Source organism: Athene noctua, chromosome 13 (assembly GCF_965140245.1).
Source record: "Athene noctua chromosome 13, bAthNoc1.hap1.1, whole genome shotgun sequence".
In the NCBI taxonomy this organism is placed as follows: domain Eukaryota; kingdom Metazoa; phylum Chordata; class Aves; order Strigiformes; family Strigidae; genus Athene; species Athene noctua.
In genome coordinates this window covers 1,540,381-1,560,664 of record NC_134049.1, presented here as the reverse complement: position 1 = coordinate 1,560,664, position 20,284 = coordinate 1,540,381, and the positions used below count along the sequence as shown (strand labels likewise).

Sequence of the window (20,284 nt, the reverse complement as noted above, 5' to 3'; positions counted from 1 at the left end):
TTGTGTAAGTCAGCTTTTCCTACACAGTCAGTCTTCACTGAAAACACCCGGCAGGTGCGATGTGGGTATCTGCAACCCCGAAATGCTGAAAACCTCCAGGAGCGCAGCTCGCAGTGCAACCAGAGGGCCCAACACAGCAAAGCCTTAAGCACGTCCCGTTTGAGTCAACTGGGACCAGTCTCAGTGTAAATCCAGAGGTAATTCCAAAGAAATAAACTTTCTCACCTTTGAGCCAAATTGCATTTGTGTTCTTTTCAGAGGGGCCTTTACTAACAGAAAGCCATCTGGGTTTGGACTTGTACTCTAGTATGTTTTGAAACACGTGTTCCAGAATATAGTTCCATAAAAAACTTACTTTTAGCTTTTGTTATTGTAGAAAGGCACTCAGTATTTCCTGCAGACAGTCAAACTCCTCTGCTTTCAAAACTGCTTGCTGTTAGCAGAGCTGCAGTTGCAGCAACCAGTAAGTGTGTAACAGTTGTTCAAGCTAAGAATTACCTCTTCAGCAACTACTAGGTGTAATCCTGCTTTCAGTTTTACCAGAATAACTTCAGTAAATTGATTTCTGTGAAATACCACCACAGTTACACCCGTGCAGCTCTCTCTTCAGCTGCTATCGGATGGCATTTTTGGCTAAACACCCCATAAAACCCACCAACATTTCCCACGTTAGGCGACGGACTTTCCCCTACATTAATTTCATTCTATAATGAACAAAATGAGCAAGAGCTCCTGGTCTCTGGGCTTACAAGTTTGCTCAGAGTAACATGTTACTGAGACCCAGCAGTCCATGGTAACTATGTTTGTGTACACTCAGGTTGCAGCAAATGCTAAGTCACTCAAGTTGACTTAGTTTGCAAGAGGTAAACTGCCTTGAAATACTCACTATTTACTACAGGCTAAGACTGGATGCATGGAGAGTTACAGTGGACCTCTGACGGATCATAACGTTATCTTAGAGAAATCTATTTGCCAATGGGAGTTTTAACCACATAAGAATTCTGTCCTTTGAAAATAATAATACTGTGAAGATTTAAAAAACAAACAAACAACAAAAAAACTGATTTTGTCTGTCCAGACCATGCAAACCGAAATAAAAATTAACTCTCCCATTAACTTAAAATAAACAGGATGAGGACTCTGCTTCGAATAAGGCAAACAAGATTTAGCTCACAGTCTAAAGCAAGGAAATAAAACCAGAGGGGGAGTGAACTAGGAAGAATAATTACAAACAGATAAAGAAACCTCTCGGTACCATTTCCTGTTAAAATCTCGTGAGTTATACAGAAAATGCACAGCTAATACAGGAAATTATTAAAAGATATATGTAGATTTTTCAAGTTTCTCTTACAAAAGCAGAGCTATTAAAAAAAAAAAATATATCAACTGATCGGACCTGTTCCACACACTATACACATTCCCAGTTCTCCTAGATAACTCCTGAAAGACGAGAATACTTTTTATTTGTTAATTATGGAGGAAATACACAAGTGGAACTGGGCAGGTTGGGCATTTGGGTTTGGATCCGGGTCCTGCAGAACAGGCATTTCTGTTGCAACTGAAGGACAGAGTCCTCACCTGGAAACACAATTAGCATGGCGAGCCAGTTTCAAGATTTCCTCTATAACTTCTGAGGCTTTTCAAGTCACATCAACTGTAACATTTTTGCTTCCTTTCTGAAGTACAAGGGTTGCATATACACTCATTACACCAGCCATGGCTCCTTAGTTCTTAATACACTTAAACAAAATCAACTGACATAGTGTAACACTAAATTCCACATTTATGTTCATCTTTCAGAACATATTTAGTAAAATTCATAATTAAAAAAATGATATTTTTTTTTTCTCCAGGACCCAGTTTCTACAGACATAACCAAGAAAAAAAAATACTGGAAAACCTAAAACCATTCTGCCTGCTGTGTTCTGCCAGCTCTTTCTAGGAAAATGGAATAAACAAAGTTATATATGAAAAACTGATTTCCTTAGACAGCCACAGGTATAAACTTTTAAGAAAATTTGTGTCTCTAATATCATACCTATAATTACACGTGTTGACTTCAAGGATATGAAGCATTTCAACTTTGAGCCCTGTTCTGTGCTGTTACAATCGTGAAGGATTCTGCTGTTGAGTTCAGTGGAGAAAGTATCCATTTTACACAATTCTTCTGGAGATTCCTTTGCTTTTGTTGGTGGAGTTTTCAATCATAAGACAAATTCTCTCTCCCAAAATCTTGTGATATATTAGTAACAGGCTGTCAACTTTGAGGAGAACATATTTTTTGTTCTGTAGGTATCGTGACTATGTGACAAAGGGAAGCACATGAATGTAGACTGGGTTCTGGAGAAACGTATTATATTTGGTTAACATAAAAATAAAGAAAAAGACAGAATAATTAATGTCTAACTAAGCTTGCCTATATGCTGAGGTAACCTTAAATATCTTTGGTTTTCTTTATTTGCTGATAAAAAGTACCTTAACAAATGTTACGTAATAAATAGTGTTCTGGATGCACTGCTCTCTAATACACTGAATATTTTCAACTCTTTGGCTAGTGAAGTTAGAGCATTTCTATCAAACTGATACATTTTATATGAAGTCCGTTTCTCTCAAATTATCCATGTTTTAAACTACAGAGTCGGTCTCTGGAAGAAAAAGTTTAGGATTTAAAGTATTTACCTGTAATGAGGGTCATAAAATTACATCAGATTATCAGTACTTACAGCAAACAAATCTTTGGAGAAGCAAACAGTTACCATCTGCATATCAGCTCTTTCTGGATGAAACTAACACAAGAGGCTACTCTGAAAGATGAAGTGTGAAACTTCAGGCTACAGTTACACATCCTTAATCTAGTTTTGATTAATTCACACTTTACTTAACTAGAAACAGTATTCTGCTGTACACTAAACATTCTGCCTGACAAAACCAAAAATAAATCTTTGGTGAAAAAGTTTTCTTTTTCTTCAGCAAGTAGATAAAAAACTGTTCAAAAATATTTTTTTTTTTAATACTGTATTGTTGATCAACTACATGCTGGAGAAAAAAAATTACACTTGGAAGTCTTTGGAGATATCTGCTGATATTATTATAACTTTCTTTAAAGGCTCTTGTAACAACAAGGTAGTTAAAATTGTAGAAGCATACAGTTCATCTATGCAATCAACTACTACAATCAAGAAGCCCTATTGTTTTTTGTTAGTAACTACTTATACAATAAAATGTATTCAGCTCTTCAAAACTATAGCTTTTAACTAGTTCAGTTATTTTTGGACAATATGTGGCTTCCTTCTCTTCTACAGCAAGTCTTTGGTACAAGATTATTTTTAAAGCATTTGAATCGACACTGTTATGAAAAGGTGAATGTGTACTGTCTGGTTCAGAACTAGCAAACAGTTACAAGGCAAGGAACTAGAGTAACTAGAGGCTGATTCACCAACACAAAGCAGACAGAACAGTAGGGCTTACTGATGACTTCTGACCACCTTTTGATCCATGAGGAACAATACAAAAGTCAGCCTGGACTACCTTAAGGGTGATACCTTGGCCCCAGTAAAGTCAGTGGGAGTTCTGACACACTTAAATAGAGCCAGGAGTTCCTATAGTTGCTTTCTCACAACATTATATTTTAAACATTTGTTTTTCAAAACATATGCCTAATTTTTTTTTTTTTTTTTTTTTTTAAAGTAAAACAGAAGAAGAGAAGGAGTGGAGAAGAGGACTGGATATAGATACAGGCAAGTTTATAACATTGGATGATTCCAACCTCCTCCCTCTCTTCCCTCTCTCCTTTTAAAAAACAAAACATGATACCCTGTCAGTTTGCTCCACGTTTCCGTGAGGCAGCTCAAAAGTAACAAACTGTTCCCTGAGTACAGGAAAAAACAACAACAAAAAAACCCCAAAAAACTAGAGTAACTTTTAAAGGAGGTAGTATAAAACAGGAATTGCATGGGTTCAAGGCAGTAGCAGTACTCACCTCTTTCAACAGACTCTTCAACTAAAGCTCTGGCTTTTTTATTTCTCATGGTAGCCTAATCAGAGTTTTAGATTGGCATGTGGGTAAAGTCACTCCCTGAGCTGAAATTCCTGGCTAACAGCACGCTAGGTGAAGGCAAGGAGCAGGGCTGCATCCTAACAACAGCTCTGAGACACACTAGGATGCTAGGAGTGCTTATCAGCACTCAAACCTGGGTAAAAATGAATGATAAACTCCTGATACTGTTTACCTAAAACATCTAAGAAGCATTTAAGGCATCTTTCTGTACTCCAGAGCAACTTCATGAATACTAAAAAGGCATAAGGCAAATCAGTAATTTCATACTATATAATGCAAGGCACCATTGCTAAGAAGTAGTGTGATACTGGAATACTCAACATTATCTATTCCATGACTGAGCCAAACTGTTTGGAAATGCTGCACACTTCTTCATTTTGCAATGCTTTTTAGCATTAACTGTCAATAAAAGAGCACATTTGTCACTGTGGGGAACCCAACATGTCCCAGAGCCCTAAGGATATAGCATACATCCTGTCAGCAGTTGCTGGCACAAGTTTCTGGGGAAAAGGCACTGTCCTAGGCTTACCGGGGCTGTGAGAAATTAAGAGGAACAAAAGATTTCATGTGGCTGTTGGCAGATGCACCAACTCCAGTTTTCCCAGTTGTTAACATCCTCTGTGTCAACCACATGAAATCATTACGTTTTATACTCTGAGGTTTCCTTCTTTTTAAAGACAGAGCTTCAGCTAAACAATCTTATTCACCTACCTATACAACTCCCTGATCACTGAGCGCACGCGTGCGCACGCACACATACACACACACACGTTCTACACGCAACTGAAAACAAACAAAGAAACCCAAAATAAAACAACACTACTAGGAAGTATTATCAGTTCCATAGCTGAGACCAACTAGAACACAAATGAGGTAAAGCAGTTGTCATTCAAAGTTCACCCCTCGGCAAACTGAGGTAGATAGTCAGCAAAAGGGCCAACAGCCTTCCCTTTGCTCCAGTGACATATTTTTAACTTTAGTCAGAAATCTTCACTGTCCTTTCACATTTGTTGACCACTGAACATTCAAAACGAGTGAGTTTTAAAAACAAACAAAAAAAAGAAAAAAGAAAAAAGAAAAAAAAAAAAACATTCAACAGAAATACAGGATCACCTGCTAGGTTAGTCAGGCTTTCCACAACATAAACCTTTGGCTCCCTGTTCATTGTCCTTCGAACAGACATACACGGCGAGAATGTCTGGCGTGGCCTAAGGGTGTCAGTTTTGCACTGCAGAGTGTATCTGACGAGGTGAGGTAGGAGTCTGGTCAGCAGCCGCCGGCAGAGGAGACGCTGTGCAGTTACTCACGGCAGGGCTCCTCCTGCTCGTACCCAAGTCACTGCTTACGAAAGGGCTGGCAGCGGGAGGGGTGGCACTTGTCACAGAGGAGAGATGTATCTCATCGTTGGACTCGTGAGAAAATCTTCCAGAGTCCCCAGTCTCGTGGCTTCCCTCGCTGTTGGCCGAGTGCTCTGTGTCGGCACCAGCTCGGAACGGCCCCGGGAAGCTGGGCGGCCGGCCCGCAGCGCCGGGGCACTCGTCCTCTCCGAGCAGCACCCTGGGGCCTGGCTGGTACAGACACACCGCCTGGACAAATCTCCTCTGAGGCTACACAAAGAGCAGAGAGAAAAAGTTTGTCCAGCCTCTGAAAAGCTGATCATTTCAATAATTTTCATTTTTACTGCACTTCCTCTCTCCTGTTCTGCTGGAGTGCCTCTAACAGCCCTGGCTCAGAACAATCTGAGCTGTCCTACAGGAGGTTAAAAAGAATCAATCTCAAGTCTTGCTCATACTCTTCTCTTCCAGAATAGATGAAATAATCCCTTCTAGCTAAGCATGACTAATCAAGAATGATTTCACTGGAGAGACCTGAATGGTATTTTTAAAACATAGTCGGTAGCACTCTCTCCCATCCCTTCATGCATATTCTTTAGGCATTACTCCTTGGGTGGTAGCAAATATTTCTCTTACAGTGGCATCAGAAATAGGCACCTGCTTCTGGAACTACTTTAGAATATGAATTTGCAACACAGATATCAGGATTTACTATTCCTTAAACATACAAGAGCACAATACAAGCTACAATTCAATAAATATTAGTAGATGCCCCATAGGTGTGAATTTGCATGATAATATTCAGGATTTGGTTTAACATTTCAGTTTTAAACTGTTACTTTTCTCATCCAAATAGCAAATGTGTCCAGAGCAACACTTTCAGAAGCCAGACAGTTCCACTCAGATTTACAATTTCTTTGGTAATTTGGGTAAATCATTTAACCTCCCTCTTTTGGTTTCTCTTCAGCAAACAAAGTTTTAGCTGCCAGAGTAGGAGGGGATTGTTTAAAGTTTTTTGTATTATTTTTATTTATAAATACATATTTAGCTTGTATTTATATTTATACAAAGTCTCTGCAGATGCTCTGCACAGACCCAGTACACAGAAATCCTTTTGCTCACAGGTAAAGAGCACAGGCATGAAAGTAATCAGTTAACTGTAAAGAGTTACAGTACCTGACAACTTGGGACAGAAAATTAAACGTCCGTAAGACTTTACCACAGGGTAAAACACCATCAACCTCAACACCACTGAAACTCTCCAGTTAAAACTTAGATCACTAATTATGCTTCTTCATAAATAGAAAGCTACCTATCTTCCTTTGTAAACCCGGGATATCACATCTCTGTCCATTAGACCAATTACCTCCTCGGTCTTCACCTTCTTAGAATCTTGGAAGAACAGCCACCTCTTCTTGCAGTTAGCCTTTGTGACAGGCCCGTAGCTGTTAATAATCAGATCAGATCCCCCCTACAACAGAGGGAGACGCAGACATTTATTTTAACAAATTAAATTTCTAAGATATTTGAAAATATTTTTCTATTCCTACCTATTAGCTGCATACTGAAGAGGAAGACGAAGTCTTAGTGCTCAGTCACGTGTTTGTGGTCTGGTATTCATCTACTAATCAAGATAAGTCAAGACCAGACCCACAAAATCTGGGAATCCCCCAGACCAGACCCAACAGCTACAATACTGCAAACACACAGCAAAATGCTCCAGCCACTGCTCTTGTTCCACTACTTTGAACGTGACCATTTGTGCCTATCCTGGGGTCCCTTCCCGTTTCCCAGCTCCGGCACACACCCACAGGGAGCAGCTCCGCTCGTGCAGGTTTGCGGCGTGCACAGAACAAGCCCTGAATCAGTATGTCTGCCTCTGAGAGTAAGGCCAGTGTGGTTTTGCCACATTTTGTCACCGAACTCCTGCACTGTAAGATTCTACACATCCACTGATGCATCCTGCAATCCAGATTAATTTATAATTTGACCATATAGGAGTTTATAAAATGTAACATTGTTTTACCAGTAGCTATACAGAAAAATGTTTTCTTTAATACCTGCTCAGTGATCACACTTGCTGAACGAGGGGCTGCCAAGGACTCTCTCAGCTCTCCCCCCTGCACTGGCAGAGGGCACCGAGCAGCCCTAAGTCCATGGGCCTTTCACCCTCTGATGCTGGGCCAGAGCCAGACTCTGCAATCTGCAGAGTACAGTGTGAGACAAGTGTACTGAATCAGATCTCTAGCTGAACTTCAAGACAAGTCTTAAAAATCTGACCCTGGATTGCCAAACTCATGCTTGTCCTATTAAAAAACCTCCTGTGGGTTTGTAGTGTATTTATTTTACTTTTGGTAAGGACTCTGGTGCTGCAGCAATGGATTCTAAAGAAAGATTTCTGGTTTGGGAGTGAGCAAAGCTCACCGTTACCTTAGCATCAATGAAGCTGCTTCCCACTATCATTGGCAACAAGGATTCTTCATTCTCTGCAATTCCTTCAATACTCTTCTCCACCTCATTAGCACTGGCTAATGAGATGCTGTTGTGTGACAGCTGGTCAGTGCTTTGCTGCCCAGGTTTAGGAGCAGATGTTTTCCTACACAACGTTAAGCAGAAATAAAACTGATCCACAGGAAGAAAATATAAAATAATCAAGGATAAACTTCAAAGCTATTATTAATCAAGTAATATTGGTATATTCTTGGCATTTACATTTAGTTATATGATACTCCTAACTCTCATGGAATTTAAATTTATTGCTTGTGATAAAAATAACATCTGCCTCCAGTTAATCATACACAGTATGCTACAAGTTTATATGCAGACAGGAATTATCATGATTAGTAATATTACTTGGAGGAAGTAACCACTAATGATACTAAGACCTTTCTACCATGCTACACAGAGACTGTCTCCAAATCCATATTTTTTTCCGGCAGGTATGCTAAAAAGTCCTTGCTACTAAAATATACTTTCAGATAGTTTTTAAATTTATTGTTTCAAGTAACTTATATTTGCTCTGATCCCAAAGTTGTGGGCAGGGTCACTGGGCCAGTTTATGCCCCATAGCAGCTGATGACAAGACAGACAGGTAGTGGCTTGCACCACTGCAGAGCAACTGCATCGTGGAACTGCTTCATGTCAGAGTTCCTCTTGTCCAGCAACACCAGAGCAGTAAAGCCTTGCAAACCAAGCCTGGGCAGGCTGGAGGGCTAAGCAGAAGGAGCAGATGATGTAAAGCAGCATGCTTATCTAACTCAAAAGGGGGGTTTATTTGGAAACACGCCTCATACTTAGTTGTCGCAGCACCACTGACTCACTCCATGGGTTCTTCCTTCTTTTCACTGGAGAAGGTAAAGTAGGAAGAACCAACACAGTGCTCTGTTTCCACTGCTGGCAGGAACAGGTGAAGAGACAGAGGACTCCAGGGGACTTAGCACTCTTGCAGAAGGCGTATCCCAAGAATCAGTGCATTGAGAAAGAGCTCAGCCATGAAGAACAAAAACATACCTGGCTTTACTGCGATAAATTAAGATCAGGATGCAGATAAGGATGCAGGTCAAGGCTATGCAAACCCCGACAACAATGCCAGTCATTGATTTCTGGTCCAGATGATAATAGTCAGAATAAGCTATAGCAAGAAAGAGTACAGAAAGGCTCAGTAAATGAAAAGAGTTACCCACTGATCCCTGCTGGGGCTTAATAGGGTTACAGTCACAACCAGAGACAAATGCTTCCTTTCAAGGAGATTTCCAGACTTTCTCTGTCATACACTTTGAAAACAGAACTTGTAGACCAAACAGAGGAGTGTACGCAGTGCTGGTGTGGGAGGGGAAGAAGGAACTGCCCCACACCAGAGCCTCTTCAGTGACCTACAACAGGGAGCAGCTCTCTCCAACCCCTTCCTTACAGGGTGCTGCTAGACAACAAAGGGAAAAGGCTTGGAGAATTCCAGGCACTCTCACCTAGGATGGTTCACTTTGGTTTACGCTCTAACATCGTATGTCTATTAACCTAATCCTGAGGGCATGACTATTTGCTTACTCAGGCCCAAAATATAACTGAATTCCAGGAAGGGAGAAAGCCTGAGCAATAAAAAATCCCTATGTTTTAATCACAATCCAGTGTGTAGCAACAAGGAAAGGTTAAAAGGCTCATGTACCTGAATAATTACTAGCTCATCTCCTGAGACAGCTCTAAAATCTGTAACAAGTCACCAAGATAAATCCTGTTCTATATCAGACAAAGACAATGTGGTTTTCCGTTCTTATATGGAGAAAACACTGATGTTACCTTAATTTCTGCAAGGTAACACATCACATGTTCCCCAAAGAGCTGCAGGTGAGGCTGACTTCTCTGGAGAGAATATATGCTGGTGTATCACTGACTGACAGGTTCATTTGGGTTGCTGGAATACCTGGAACCAGCAAATTCCAACAGATGTATCTGAGATGCCATCCCATCTCTGCGGGGCTGCCTGGCTCTAACTGACCCAGTCCTACTGGTATCTCGAGCCAAATAAAGGACTTAGAGGTGCCCCAGAAGACCAGCTGCAAAGCTGATACTGATGTAAAATTCAAACCAGTTCTGTACTCTCCTTTGAAAGGCAAACTTCCAACTTCTGAGCAAAAGAATCAAACCAGTTCTGAGTTGAACTGAGATAAAAATTCCACAATGGTTTCATTTAGAAGGAAATGCCACCCTGTTAGCACATAAAGCAGAATGGTCTGCCCAGAAAGAGGCTACAAGCTAAACCAAACAGGGATCCTTCTCCCTGGCACTTGTGACAGCAGTAATCAAGACATGGTACTGACTTGTGGAATCTCCCGAATCCAAGCGTTTAGGTCTCTGGTTGGACTCTGACGTTGCCTTTGGCAGGACAGCGAGTTCTACTGCATTTGAGAAGGGTCCTTCTCCCACTTCATTGGAGGCTGCTATTTTGACCAAGTAGACATTTCCTGCTACGAGGTTCTCCAGCAAAGCCATGGTCATTGCTCCTATGAAAAGATTTGTTAAACAGTTCCAGTTAGACAAAATCAGTGGGAACAGGGTAAGATTTAAACGTTGGGACCTACACCACCTCCAAATCCTGTCTGAGGACTGTGATCACTTTCACAGGTTCTAACCTGCACGTACAGGGTACAGAATGAACACTGGGGCTGCCTGGTTGTCTCTTCTGTCCTTTCTCTCCGTACTGCTTGGACACAGCACACTGTGAAGTGCCAGTATAGTTCAAAACCACAAGTATTGGCTACGAGACACAGCCTACTAATCCTAAATGCAGTGCTAGCTGCATTCCGTGTGATCACATCTGTGAGGAGATGCTTGAAGCCTTAACTGGACTTACAGACAGAGCAAGCAGAATGTTAGACCTCTCTCATATATTAATCTATGTGCCTCTCCTAGATCCACTGTACCATGAATGTGAATGAAAATTGCCATAACAAAATAATTCAGGTTCAGTTTATCAAATTTCAGGTCTAGTTGGTAAAATGAACAAGACAAATTTGGAAGAGTACATTATACCATGCTTTTAAAATAAAATTAAACCCTATTTAGACCTGCACAGGCTTCCTTGATTACTGTGCATCTAAGCCGTGCTACTAAAAATATTACAGAAAAAGTCTCTCTCACATGTGAAGGATTCATTTCCTGAAGTCTCTTGAAGGCACGAAAAACAGATTAAAAACATAAATAGGATTCACTTGCATTGTCCTTAGACAGGCAAAACTCCTAAAGTCAATGAGAGCTTTGCTTGTCCAGGGACTGCACACTGCTGCTTAAAATTCCAGTTTCTTTCTAAAATGCCTGTGTTTCTTCCTACCACAGAAATATATCGCTTTACTTTCCCTAAATAATGGCAGTTACAGGACCAAATCTATCCCCTGTTCTCTTTCACATATTCCATTTACTTTCTCAGACTTAAGTCTAAATTTCAACCTTTCAAATCCGTTTCAGAAGCCAGAATTTATAGTAGCACGGGGGTGTGTAAAATATAAGGTGGTTTTGTTGACAGAAAAGATTATACATTTGGCAAATGGGAAGCTACTTCAAAAGCTATTTCAGCTCTTCCATAAAAACACCCATTAGCTGAAAGCATTTGAAGTAAAATGTGAGGTATCTGTAACCAAAGGAGCTGTAATATTTAGCACCAGCAAGGGCGAAAGGTCACGTTTCAATATTACAGGCTCTTTCCCACCAGCTCCCTTCAAACCCGCTGCACTGCTGAAGCCAGTAAGCACTTTGTACTGATTTACTGCACACCAAGTGTGTAAAGGCTGTAACTTCTGATCCACTTGAAGAGAACTAGGGAGAAGGGGGGAGGTGGCTGGACGACAGCCACATCACGGATCAGCAACAAACTGCAGCTGTATTTTCTAACCGTGCCATGCCTAACACCGGCTCTGTCAAACTAAAGGGGCTTGGGTTTTGAGTTGGTGGATTGCTAGAAATGTTCGTATGTTCACTAAAGCCCCTGCTAGACTTCTACAGGGGGTAGGGTTGGTTGGGGTTTGGGTTTTTTTTGGTGGTAGGTTTTAATTTTTTTTTATGTAGGGGGGCATGTCTTTGGGGGTATGCAAAAGGAATGGGGTCAAGATTTCACAAATCTGCTGCAGAGCAAGTTTAGTGTCAAGACAAAACAATGCTATTTAGGGTAAAGGGTGAGCTGGTCTTATCAGGATAAGTGCACTAAAAAACCCAAACCCTGCTTCTACCTCAAACTACCTGGGAGAGGACTGTCACGGGACTATGACAGTATTTGCCTCATCTTACAGCTATACGCTAATTTTCTTTCACAGACTTTTTCATCTCTACTTTAGGAGAGGATTTTTTAGAGGAGCATTACAGATTGTCCTAACGTGTCAAGGTGCCCAAATTCCGTGCCGTGCCTCAAACCCCAATATATATCTGTCAAAATACAAAATTAGTGACTCGAACATTGATGGACAAAGTAACACACTGGGATTTGGAGCTCTCCTTTTGCTCGTTCCCTCCAACACTTTCGGTATGGGAGCACATGAAAATGTTTACTGTTATGGCCACCCCCTCATGCGAAATGTCTGTGGTACAGTACTATTTGAGATGCTGCTCAGTCTCACAGCCGGGGCTGAGCTGAAGCATATACCTGACAGCAATTCAGCCACTCTGCTGCACCAACAAATACAGCGTATCGTCGCTAGAGCGACAAGATTTATTCTTCAAATATAAGCTGTCAGTGGATTTAAATCTGCTGGGGTTTTTATCAAGTAAAAACTAATATTAAATTGGTCCTTTAATACAGCAACTTTACATCACTGTTTATTTCAACAATTTAATGGGACAACTTTATATCACTGTTTCTTTGAACAATTTTAATAGTGAAAAAACATGGGCTCAGCCTTCCCCCTGTAGTTAGACCTCACTGATATTTCAGAGACTAGCTATTTCTCACAAATTTTGCTTAAGATTAATAGTCATCTTGCTGTCACTCTTCACAGCTGACCCCTGCATTTGAGGCCAGCCTGGCGAATACCATTCTGCTCCAGCAAAGACAGAGGCACTGCCACCTTTCAAAACGGCTGTTGGCCCTGCATCCTCTCTTCAGGAGCAGCACAAAGGACAACCACATTCTTTGAACTAAACCAGTTTACTCTGATGGCGAAACGACTTGTCCTCTGTGAGTGCATACTCGTCAAGTTTTATGAATTTTCTCCACAGAAAATTTAAAGCCTCACTCTCTGCTAACAGCTAAGCTTTCAGCCATGAAACAACACAGAACAACAAAACAGTAACTCTTCCTGGGCAACCCTCTTAAATAAGCTGCTCAAGTATATGACTTTACTCTGAACACTGAGCTTCTCTCTCTGCTTTCATACATTATTAGATCATTATCTATTCTGAACTCTCTCTATTTTGAATACCAACTAAACAGTAAATGCTTTTTTCTTTTTTTCTGGCTATAGTAGAAATCTGTTCTTGATGCAGCTCTTCAAATCATAGTATTATTCTGGAAAGTGCCTATAAAAATTTAGGCTGTATCTACATCTAATCACCCAGATGTGACTGCAGTTCACATCACCATACCTGAGTTACTGTTAGATTAGCTAGCTGGGGCTCAGCAGTAGAATAGAGCCAGAGAGTTCAATTGAATTTGCAGAGCAATTTACTGGGAGTAGGGGAAAGTTCATTAAGCAAACTGAGCTAACTGGATTGGCAGTGATTGGAAGAAACATATAAACCCACACAGCAATATTTATAAATTTATTTCTGGAGAATAAGGCATCTCAGAGACTTCAGATTTGACAGGCTGCATTTACCCAATGAAACCATCACAAGCACGGTTGCAACAGAACTGAGATGGATGTAATTGGGTTTATGAGACATTTTGGCATGTACATGCTGAGCTCCAAAGCAACAGACAACCCCTCTCCCCTCACCTTCTGAGGATTAATTGGTTTTTAATGCATTTTCATCACAACCATGGGAATAATTCTAACTTTTATGTGAACATTTACTTGAATTTCTTTCTTACTGTAGTCCAAGTAGCTCAAAGTAACAAAGCATCTTATGAGTAGCATCACTGTTTGCCCAGTTCATAGGTTTATGATTTTAGTTTACCTTCTCTGTGCAACACTTGCCATTCCCCCGCAATCCAAGACTTCCTGGATGCATAGAGGATGGTGTATCGTGTAACAACTGTTTCAGGACCATCAGGTGGCTTCCAGGAAACCAAAGCAGTATCATCCTCTATCAAAGTCACCTTCACTCCTACTGGAGGGCCAGATGGTGCTGTGAGAACAGTAACACAATGCTATTAGGCTAAACTTAATTTACATGCAATTAAATTGCTCAGAAAGAAACCGATGTGCGGACCTAATGGCTACTGCTACATCCCAGATAAACAACATATAAACAAACACACACTGCTCCTCAAGAGAAACTCTCCTGTTAACTCTGATCTGGTCAATAGCTTAGATTTGGAAAAAGCAAATTCCGGATCTTTCCTTCAGCTCCAGAAGGGAACAGTTACTGACAAAACCCCACATCATTACCCTGTGAAGAGGTACATCACAAACCCTGCAATGCTGAGACCATGGAACTGAAGCTTTGGATTTTCACTGATCAAGCTGACAGAAAAGTAAACCAGCAGCTAGGGTAGTAGCTGTGTAAAATGCTTAGTTTCTAAAACTTCTGGTTTTTAAAATATGTTTCATAATGCCTATGAATCAGCCAGGCCTCTTCAATACTTTTTTTTTAAAAAAATTCCAGTTATTTCCATTTAGTGGTTGCTAAAGGTATATCACTTTCTCCATTAAAATCATTGCTGATTTTAGGTAGATTTTGAAAAAGAATTTCACAGTTCCAAAACAAGTATTTTCCTGACAGCATTTTTCTCTCTCTCACTGAGAAAAGCAGTATCAGTATCTCACAGGAGAGTATTTCTCTCTCCTACAGACAGTTTAAAATTAATAACCAATTTTTCAGGCCATTTGGTTTTCAGAGCTTTCTTTTAGAACCATGTGGTCCTCTCCTAGGCCTTACCTTCTGGAAGGGTAGTGTGGTAGACTACTGGGCTCCAGGGACTGGAGAGCTGGTCCACATGCAGCCGAACTGCAAATTCATACATGGTTTTTGGCTCAAGACCTTGAACTAACATGTGAGTGTCCGACCTATATGGATGAAGGAATAAAATAAATTTAACAGCAGCAAGTTGACTTCAAGATCCCAAACGCAAATGGCATCTCATAGACACCGTGAGTAGATTCTCACTGTCGGTTCAACAGAAGACAAACCAGCTCAAGCTGAGACACGTGGTCCCTCTGCGCTACCTCCCCGAAAACGTAACTGTACTGACCCTGGGGCTCTCTGGAGGACACTGCCTGCTGTCAGTTGACTTGAGCTCAAGTTTTTATAAAGGTTGTTTGGACAGCTGATGCACAAGCAAGTCCAACAATATGATTTCCCACATCACCAGCAGGTATCCCAAACTCAGCTCTCCTCACATTTGTTCACGGGACACTATGCTTCAGGCTGGAGTAACAAACTCCAACCAGCATCACAGCTGAGGAGGAACAGGCTGTTGGCTCCATCAGCTGTTCCTGGATCTGTTTCTCAGTTCGCAGAACAGACACAGGCTGTGTTTGCAACTTCCACTTACAGCCCCTATCCCCTCATGTTTAGGGGATCTCTGTAGAATATGAATGTTCCTTAATCATTTTGTAGTCATATTTGGTAATTTATTAATTGTAAAATTTGCTATATTAATTGTAATATTGCAGTTTACTATCTGATCACAAAGTCAATTGTAGAAATTCTGCTTCATTTTAGTTCTGCAGAAGAAGGGAAATCTTTCATATACACCAGGGTGAATTCTGGGTGCTAAGACCCAAATCGAGGTTAAATCTCAATTTTAAATGGTGTTACTCTACAGATACTGCTTTATTAAATCTCATTTAATATTTTAATCTTCCATAGTGCAAAGGCAGTCACCAACATTCGCAGTAGTCTCATCCTATCACAAAGAGCAGCAGCCACTGCTGTGCTCCATACTGCACACTAAGAATTTTATATGGTGATTATACTGTGTCTAATCGTTGTCAGGAGTTATACAGCAGGGGATGCCTTCTCTGAAGTGAAAACCATCCATATTAGGATGGAAACTATCTTTTAAGATAGTGTTTTTCTTATTTAGAGGGCTTTGGTAACCCCAGGTACTGAGGGAGCTACACACACATGGATTCCCTCAGCAGCACCACGGCCCCCAGCAGAGTCAGTCACAATGGAGCAAAGTCTTCTGCTCCCTCCCACAGCACCTGGGCAGAGAGCTGGGCACCAAGCCTAGGCAGAACTTCTTCCCTGCTCTGCCATTCTGTGGCTCATGCATTTCTTCTCTGAAAAGCAAGCTGCAGTTCCCACTCAGCTTCCTCCTGGCCGGGTGCCACACACCCAGGAACGTGGCATTCCCACAATAACATGCTCAGACCCTCAAAACTCAAAAAATTCTTGTTTCCAGTCTTAATATCAGACACTGGACTAAGTACCATCTTTGCCCAGACAAGCTACCTATGAAATAAGTATTCAATTTTGTTTGGTTGAAGAAGAACATAAAATTAAATTAAAACAGCTAAAAAGCCATTAAAAATTCAAGAGCTCGTCCGGGGATCCAACACAAGGATGACGGGTAGAGAATTAAGCTGTTCCATGAACACGTCTTAAATAACCAAGAAAGAGAACTAGCAACCACTGGGCAGAACACACAGTCCTCTAAGGGAGATGAAAGTTGTTACAGTGAAAGGCTATTAAGAGAGGGCAGGAAGAGCAGCAACTGAGTGGGAAGGATCTGGAAACAGGAAATCAAGACTCATTAGTAGCCCTGCACTTACGTTTGAAGGTAGAGAACCAGAGAAGCGTTCTGCAGCCCCACGGGGTTGCAGCGGATTGTGTAGTTAATGACTTGTGCAGATGTAAAGGCAGGCTTTCCCCAGTGAAGGTAGATGGAAGATGAAGTATTAGCTTTGGCATAGAGGTGGTGAGGAGGTGGTGGCGGCGGCACCATGCGATCACGGACAGCTGTTTAAAACAAAAAAGGAGCACGAATTATTTAATGAACTGTATACAGATACTGGTGAGATTGAGACGGGTCTGAGCCCACAGGTTTAGATTCAAATCTGCCTCTGCACAGCACTACCTGGTATCAGACCCAGGAATCTGGTTCAAGCTCTTAAAGATCCTTCCTAACCCAATACATGTCACATACGGCTCCTGTAGTCCCACTTGTTTAGTCAGAACTACAAACAGAGACAAGGGAGCGAGACAAATCTCTCCTAAGACACACGATACATCACTGGTGAGATGATGCAGACGATCCAACAGGGGAGGAAAACGTGCTTGGTAGCTATCTTGTTTCCTCAGCTGCAGTTCACGAACACAGGAGACTGCCACAGTTGCAGGATGACTAGGACAGTATTTGTCACAGATATAATCTTTCTGGTTCTCTGTTTTACACCAAATTAATCGAATATTTATAGGTTAAAAACACAGAGCTGCTGGGTCCTTGAAACAGCTCAGCTCTTAACAAATTCTTCATGCACCTACACCACTTACAGACACATCCTGGAGTGCTGACTGTTTGGTCTGCCTGATAACCTTCTTCCATACTGTTATACGCCAGCAGCCTTACATGATACTTTCTTCTAGGATCTGCACAAAGAGAAAAGGAATAATTAGACTCAAGTGAAAAAATAAGGATTTTCAGACTTCTACAGATAGCGACATAGCTTGATTCTCCTGCAAGTTTGGTTCAAAACTTGTCGGCTATAATCAGCAGACTGACGAACAGGCTGGATGCCTGGAAGCCTGTCTCTTCTCCAGCCCTGCAAATTTCCCTGAATCTCTGCCCAGAATCAGTCACTTATCTCCCGACAGCCTGAAACAGAAGTCTGTAACAGAAATCAGTGGGAGTAGGATAAATATCCCGTTTCTATCTGTAACAAAAATCACCCCTTCACAGCCACAGAGCTAGATTTAATAGTATGATTCAGCATATTGGAAGTGCTTTCAGTCTCTAATAAAGATTTGTAAAAACAAACAGCATGAGGTCCCCAGAAACCAACATTTATCTCTGGATAAGCAGGCTGTAATGCAGCAGGACAGTCAGAGCAAAGGGAAGAAGACAGGACTCAGCAAAGAGACTGGAAATGTTTTGGTTCCAGGTCTGAGAGGAGATACTCCGGGAAACAACAGTGATTGTTAAGAATGCTTTTGACTAACAACTTCTGCTTCCATGTGTTTTCTTGAAAGCTGGTTCTGGCATTCTTAGAGGGCCACTGTTCCTCGCTTGAAGGGTCTCCCTGTTCCCCCTTCTCTGGCCACGTCTCTGGGAACCCTTATGGCAGTTTGCTGCTTCTCTCATTCGGTTAATGATACACTGGCCTTGACGGGAGTGAAAAATTACTATAGAGTTAGAAGGGGACCTTAAGCTTTTTGTAAGTGGAGGTGGCGTGGGTACCGTGGGGTGGTGAGGGGAGCAAAGGCCAGGACAGACACCCCTCCCTCCCGATGGCGTTCCACAAACCCCGTCCGTGCAGGGACAGGCTGCGAGGTGCAGCGTTTGCTCTAGTGCATGCAAGCTCCTCTGGGCTCAGCTAAACCTCCCCCCAGGCCTGATGGAGGTACCAGGACATCCTCCTCTTCTGCTGTCAGGAAACGATTTCTTTCTATTAAAGAGTTTCAGAAGGTTCAGATGTTACAGAACTGTGCCAATCTTATTTCTTTTCTCCTTGCCCTACAATACCACATCATCCCTTCTCGAAACAGGCTCTCCCTGTCTCGATTTAGCTGAGATTTGACAGGGAGATTTTGACAGATTTTCCCGTGAAATAATCAGCAACACAAAGATCCCTGACATTTCTTCACCACACACAGGACTTGTGTTTGCATCAGATCGCTGGCTCCCTCTGCAGTCTCCGCACCAGCAATGCACTCGTACAGCTCTCGATTCGATGTTTCCCTGAAGCCAACACAGTCATTTCATAATAATAAATTTGTAAAATCTTCTCGTATTTATTTTGAAATGTACAATCTTTTTGTGCTGTCGTTACCAACATCAGCTTTAAATGAGATATTGCTAGGTAGAGTCCACATCTCTATGTATGTTTATTTTTAAAAGACTATTTTACCAAAATCTAAATATACGTGTGGAGAAAAAAAAAAAAAAAAAAGAGGCTCTTAAATTTGGATTAAAGTATTTCTTTGATGTGTTTAACACTAGTGGTAGAATAATCAAGAGCAGCCCATTCCCATTTTTCAAATAGGCTTTAACATCACAAGTAGACAATGAAAATACTAAAATGTCAAAAAGTGATTTTTTTTTTTTTTTTTAAACTAGAGCAAAACTCTCATTTGTTTTGGAGGTTTTTTTCACTTCACAATATCACTTTAGCAACAGATGATGTCAGTTGTTCCTAGCCAACAAACTGCAATCAGAGAAAAGGAGATGGACACAAACACACAGAATAACCTCAAGCATGCAATTAAAAAATAATTTTAATATTGAAAATTCAGAAATAGAGTAAGATATTATATGTAAATCATTGCAATCTCTTAAAAATTTGTAAAAAACAAAAGACACGGGAACTAAAAAGATTCAAACGCACCAAGTGATACTAACACACCAAAATCAAGTTATGGTGACTTATTGAGGTGAATTACAGCACAGACCTCAGAGAAACAGAAATCTGTACCTTCCCAGGCTGCTTGACCTGTGGTGGGATTACATACACACACACATTTAGCGTGTAACGGGAACATTCAAACACAATGACAACATTTTAAAAAGAGGCCATCACGATCTCATCAGGATTATGCTTTGGAGGTTGCCATCATAACCGATTCTCCCATCCATTCCGAGAGGAAAACCCTTACATTTGGGCACTATTTAAGAGGCCCTTGAACAGATTCCACGCGAACAGGCAGCAGCCAACCAAGTGTCACAGACCATCTTTTTCTTTACAAGCTCCTGCAGAAGAGACCCCTGCTGCACTTCCGCAGGGCCCGGGATGACAGACACCACCATTTATCATCCTGCCCAGCACCTTCAAAAACTCTGTGCCCTTTGAAAGTGCTCACCCAGAACTGATCATCTTCACTGTGAAATGAAGAATAGCTAAGGTCTAGTGCCCTGCTGAGCTGAATAAGGAGCCTGTGAGGTCTGTTTATCCTCACTGCCTTCTTTTTTTTTTTTTTTTTTTTTAACCCTGAATTCCTCATTAACACTTGATTGGGGAGGAGAGGAAGAATAATGGGATGTGGAAGAAAAGCAAAACTGTAACTCCCACCAAAAAAAATTCAAGTTTTGAGAAAAACACATTATTTGAATCTTATTTTTAAGTGTCTTTAATGCTCTACATTTAGA

At 41.2% G+C, this 20,284-nt stretch overlaps 1 protein-coding gene and 1 long non-coding RNA gene across 4 annotated transcripts in view; one reads left to right on the top strand and one right to left on the bottom strand.

Moving 5' to 3' along the window:
- LOC141965519 (uncharacterized) overlaps positions 1 to 20,284 on the top strand; it is a 34,020-nt gene that overhangs the window by 10,358 nt on the left and 3,378 nt on the right. For 2 of the 3 annotated variants that reach the window (XR_012634468.1, XR_012634470.1), the window contains exons 4-6: positions 1,854 to 1,998; positions 3,688 to 3,737; positions 12,870 to 14,059. This is a non-coding gene — a long non-coding RNA (uncharacterized LOC141965519). Of the gene's footprint in view, positions 1 to 1,853; positions 1,999 to 3,687; positions 3,738 to 12,869; positions 14,060 to 20,284 lie in introns of those variants that run through there. The other variant, XR_012634469.1, reaches the window with a different exon arrangement.
- The window catches only part of PRTG (protogenin), an 81,471-nt gene continuing 66,448 nt past the window's right edge, over positions 5,262 to 20,284 (bottom strand). Inside the window, exons 12-20 of the mRNA XM_074917239.1 lie at positions 17,476 to 17,571; positions 16,755 to 16,941; positions 14,914 to 15,041; positions 13,990 to 14,160; positions 10,206 to 10,388; positions 8,902 to 9,022; positions 7,822 to 7,987; positions 6,758 to 6,862; positions 5,262 to 5,664 (exon numbers count right to left, since the gene is read on the bottom strand). Of these exons, the coding sequence (XP_074773340.1) occupies positions 5,275 to 5,664; positions 6,758 to 6,862; positions 7,822 to 7,987; positions 8,902 to 9,022; positions 10,206 to 10,388; positions 13,990 to 14,160; positions 14,914 to 15,041; positions 16,755 to 16,941; positions 17,476 to 17,571 (1,547 nt within the window). The 3' untranslated portion in view covers positions 5,262 to 5,274. The remainder of the gene's footprint in view (positions 5,665 to 6,757; positions 6,863 to 7,821; positions 7,988 to 8,901; positions 9,023 to 10,205; positions 10,389 to 13,989; positions 14,161 to 14,913; positions 15,042 to 16,754; positions 16,942 to 17,475; positions 17,572 to 20,284) is intronic.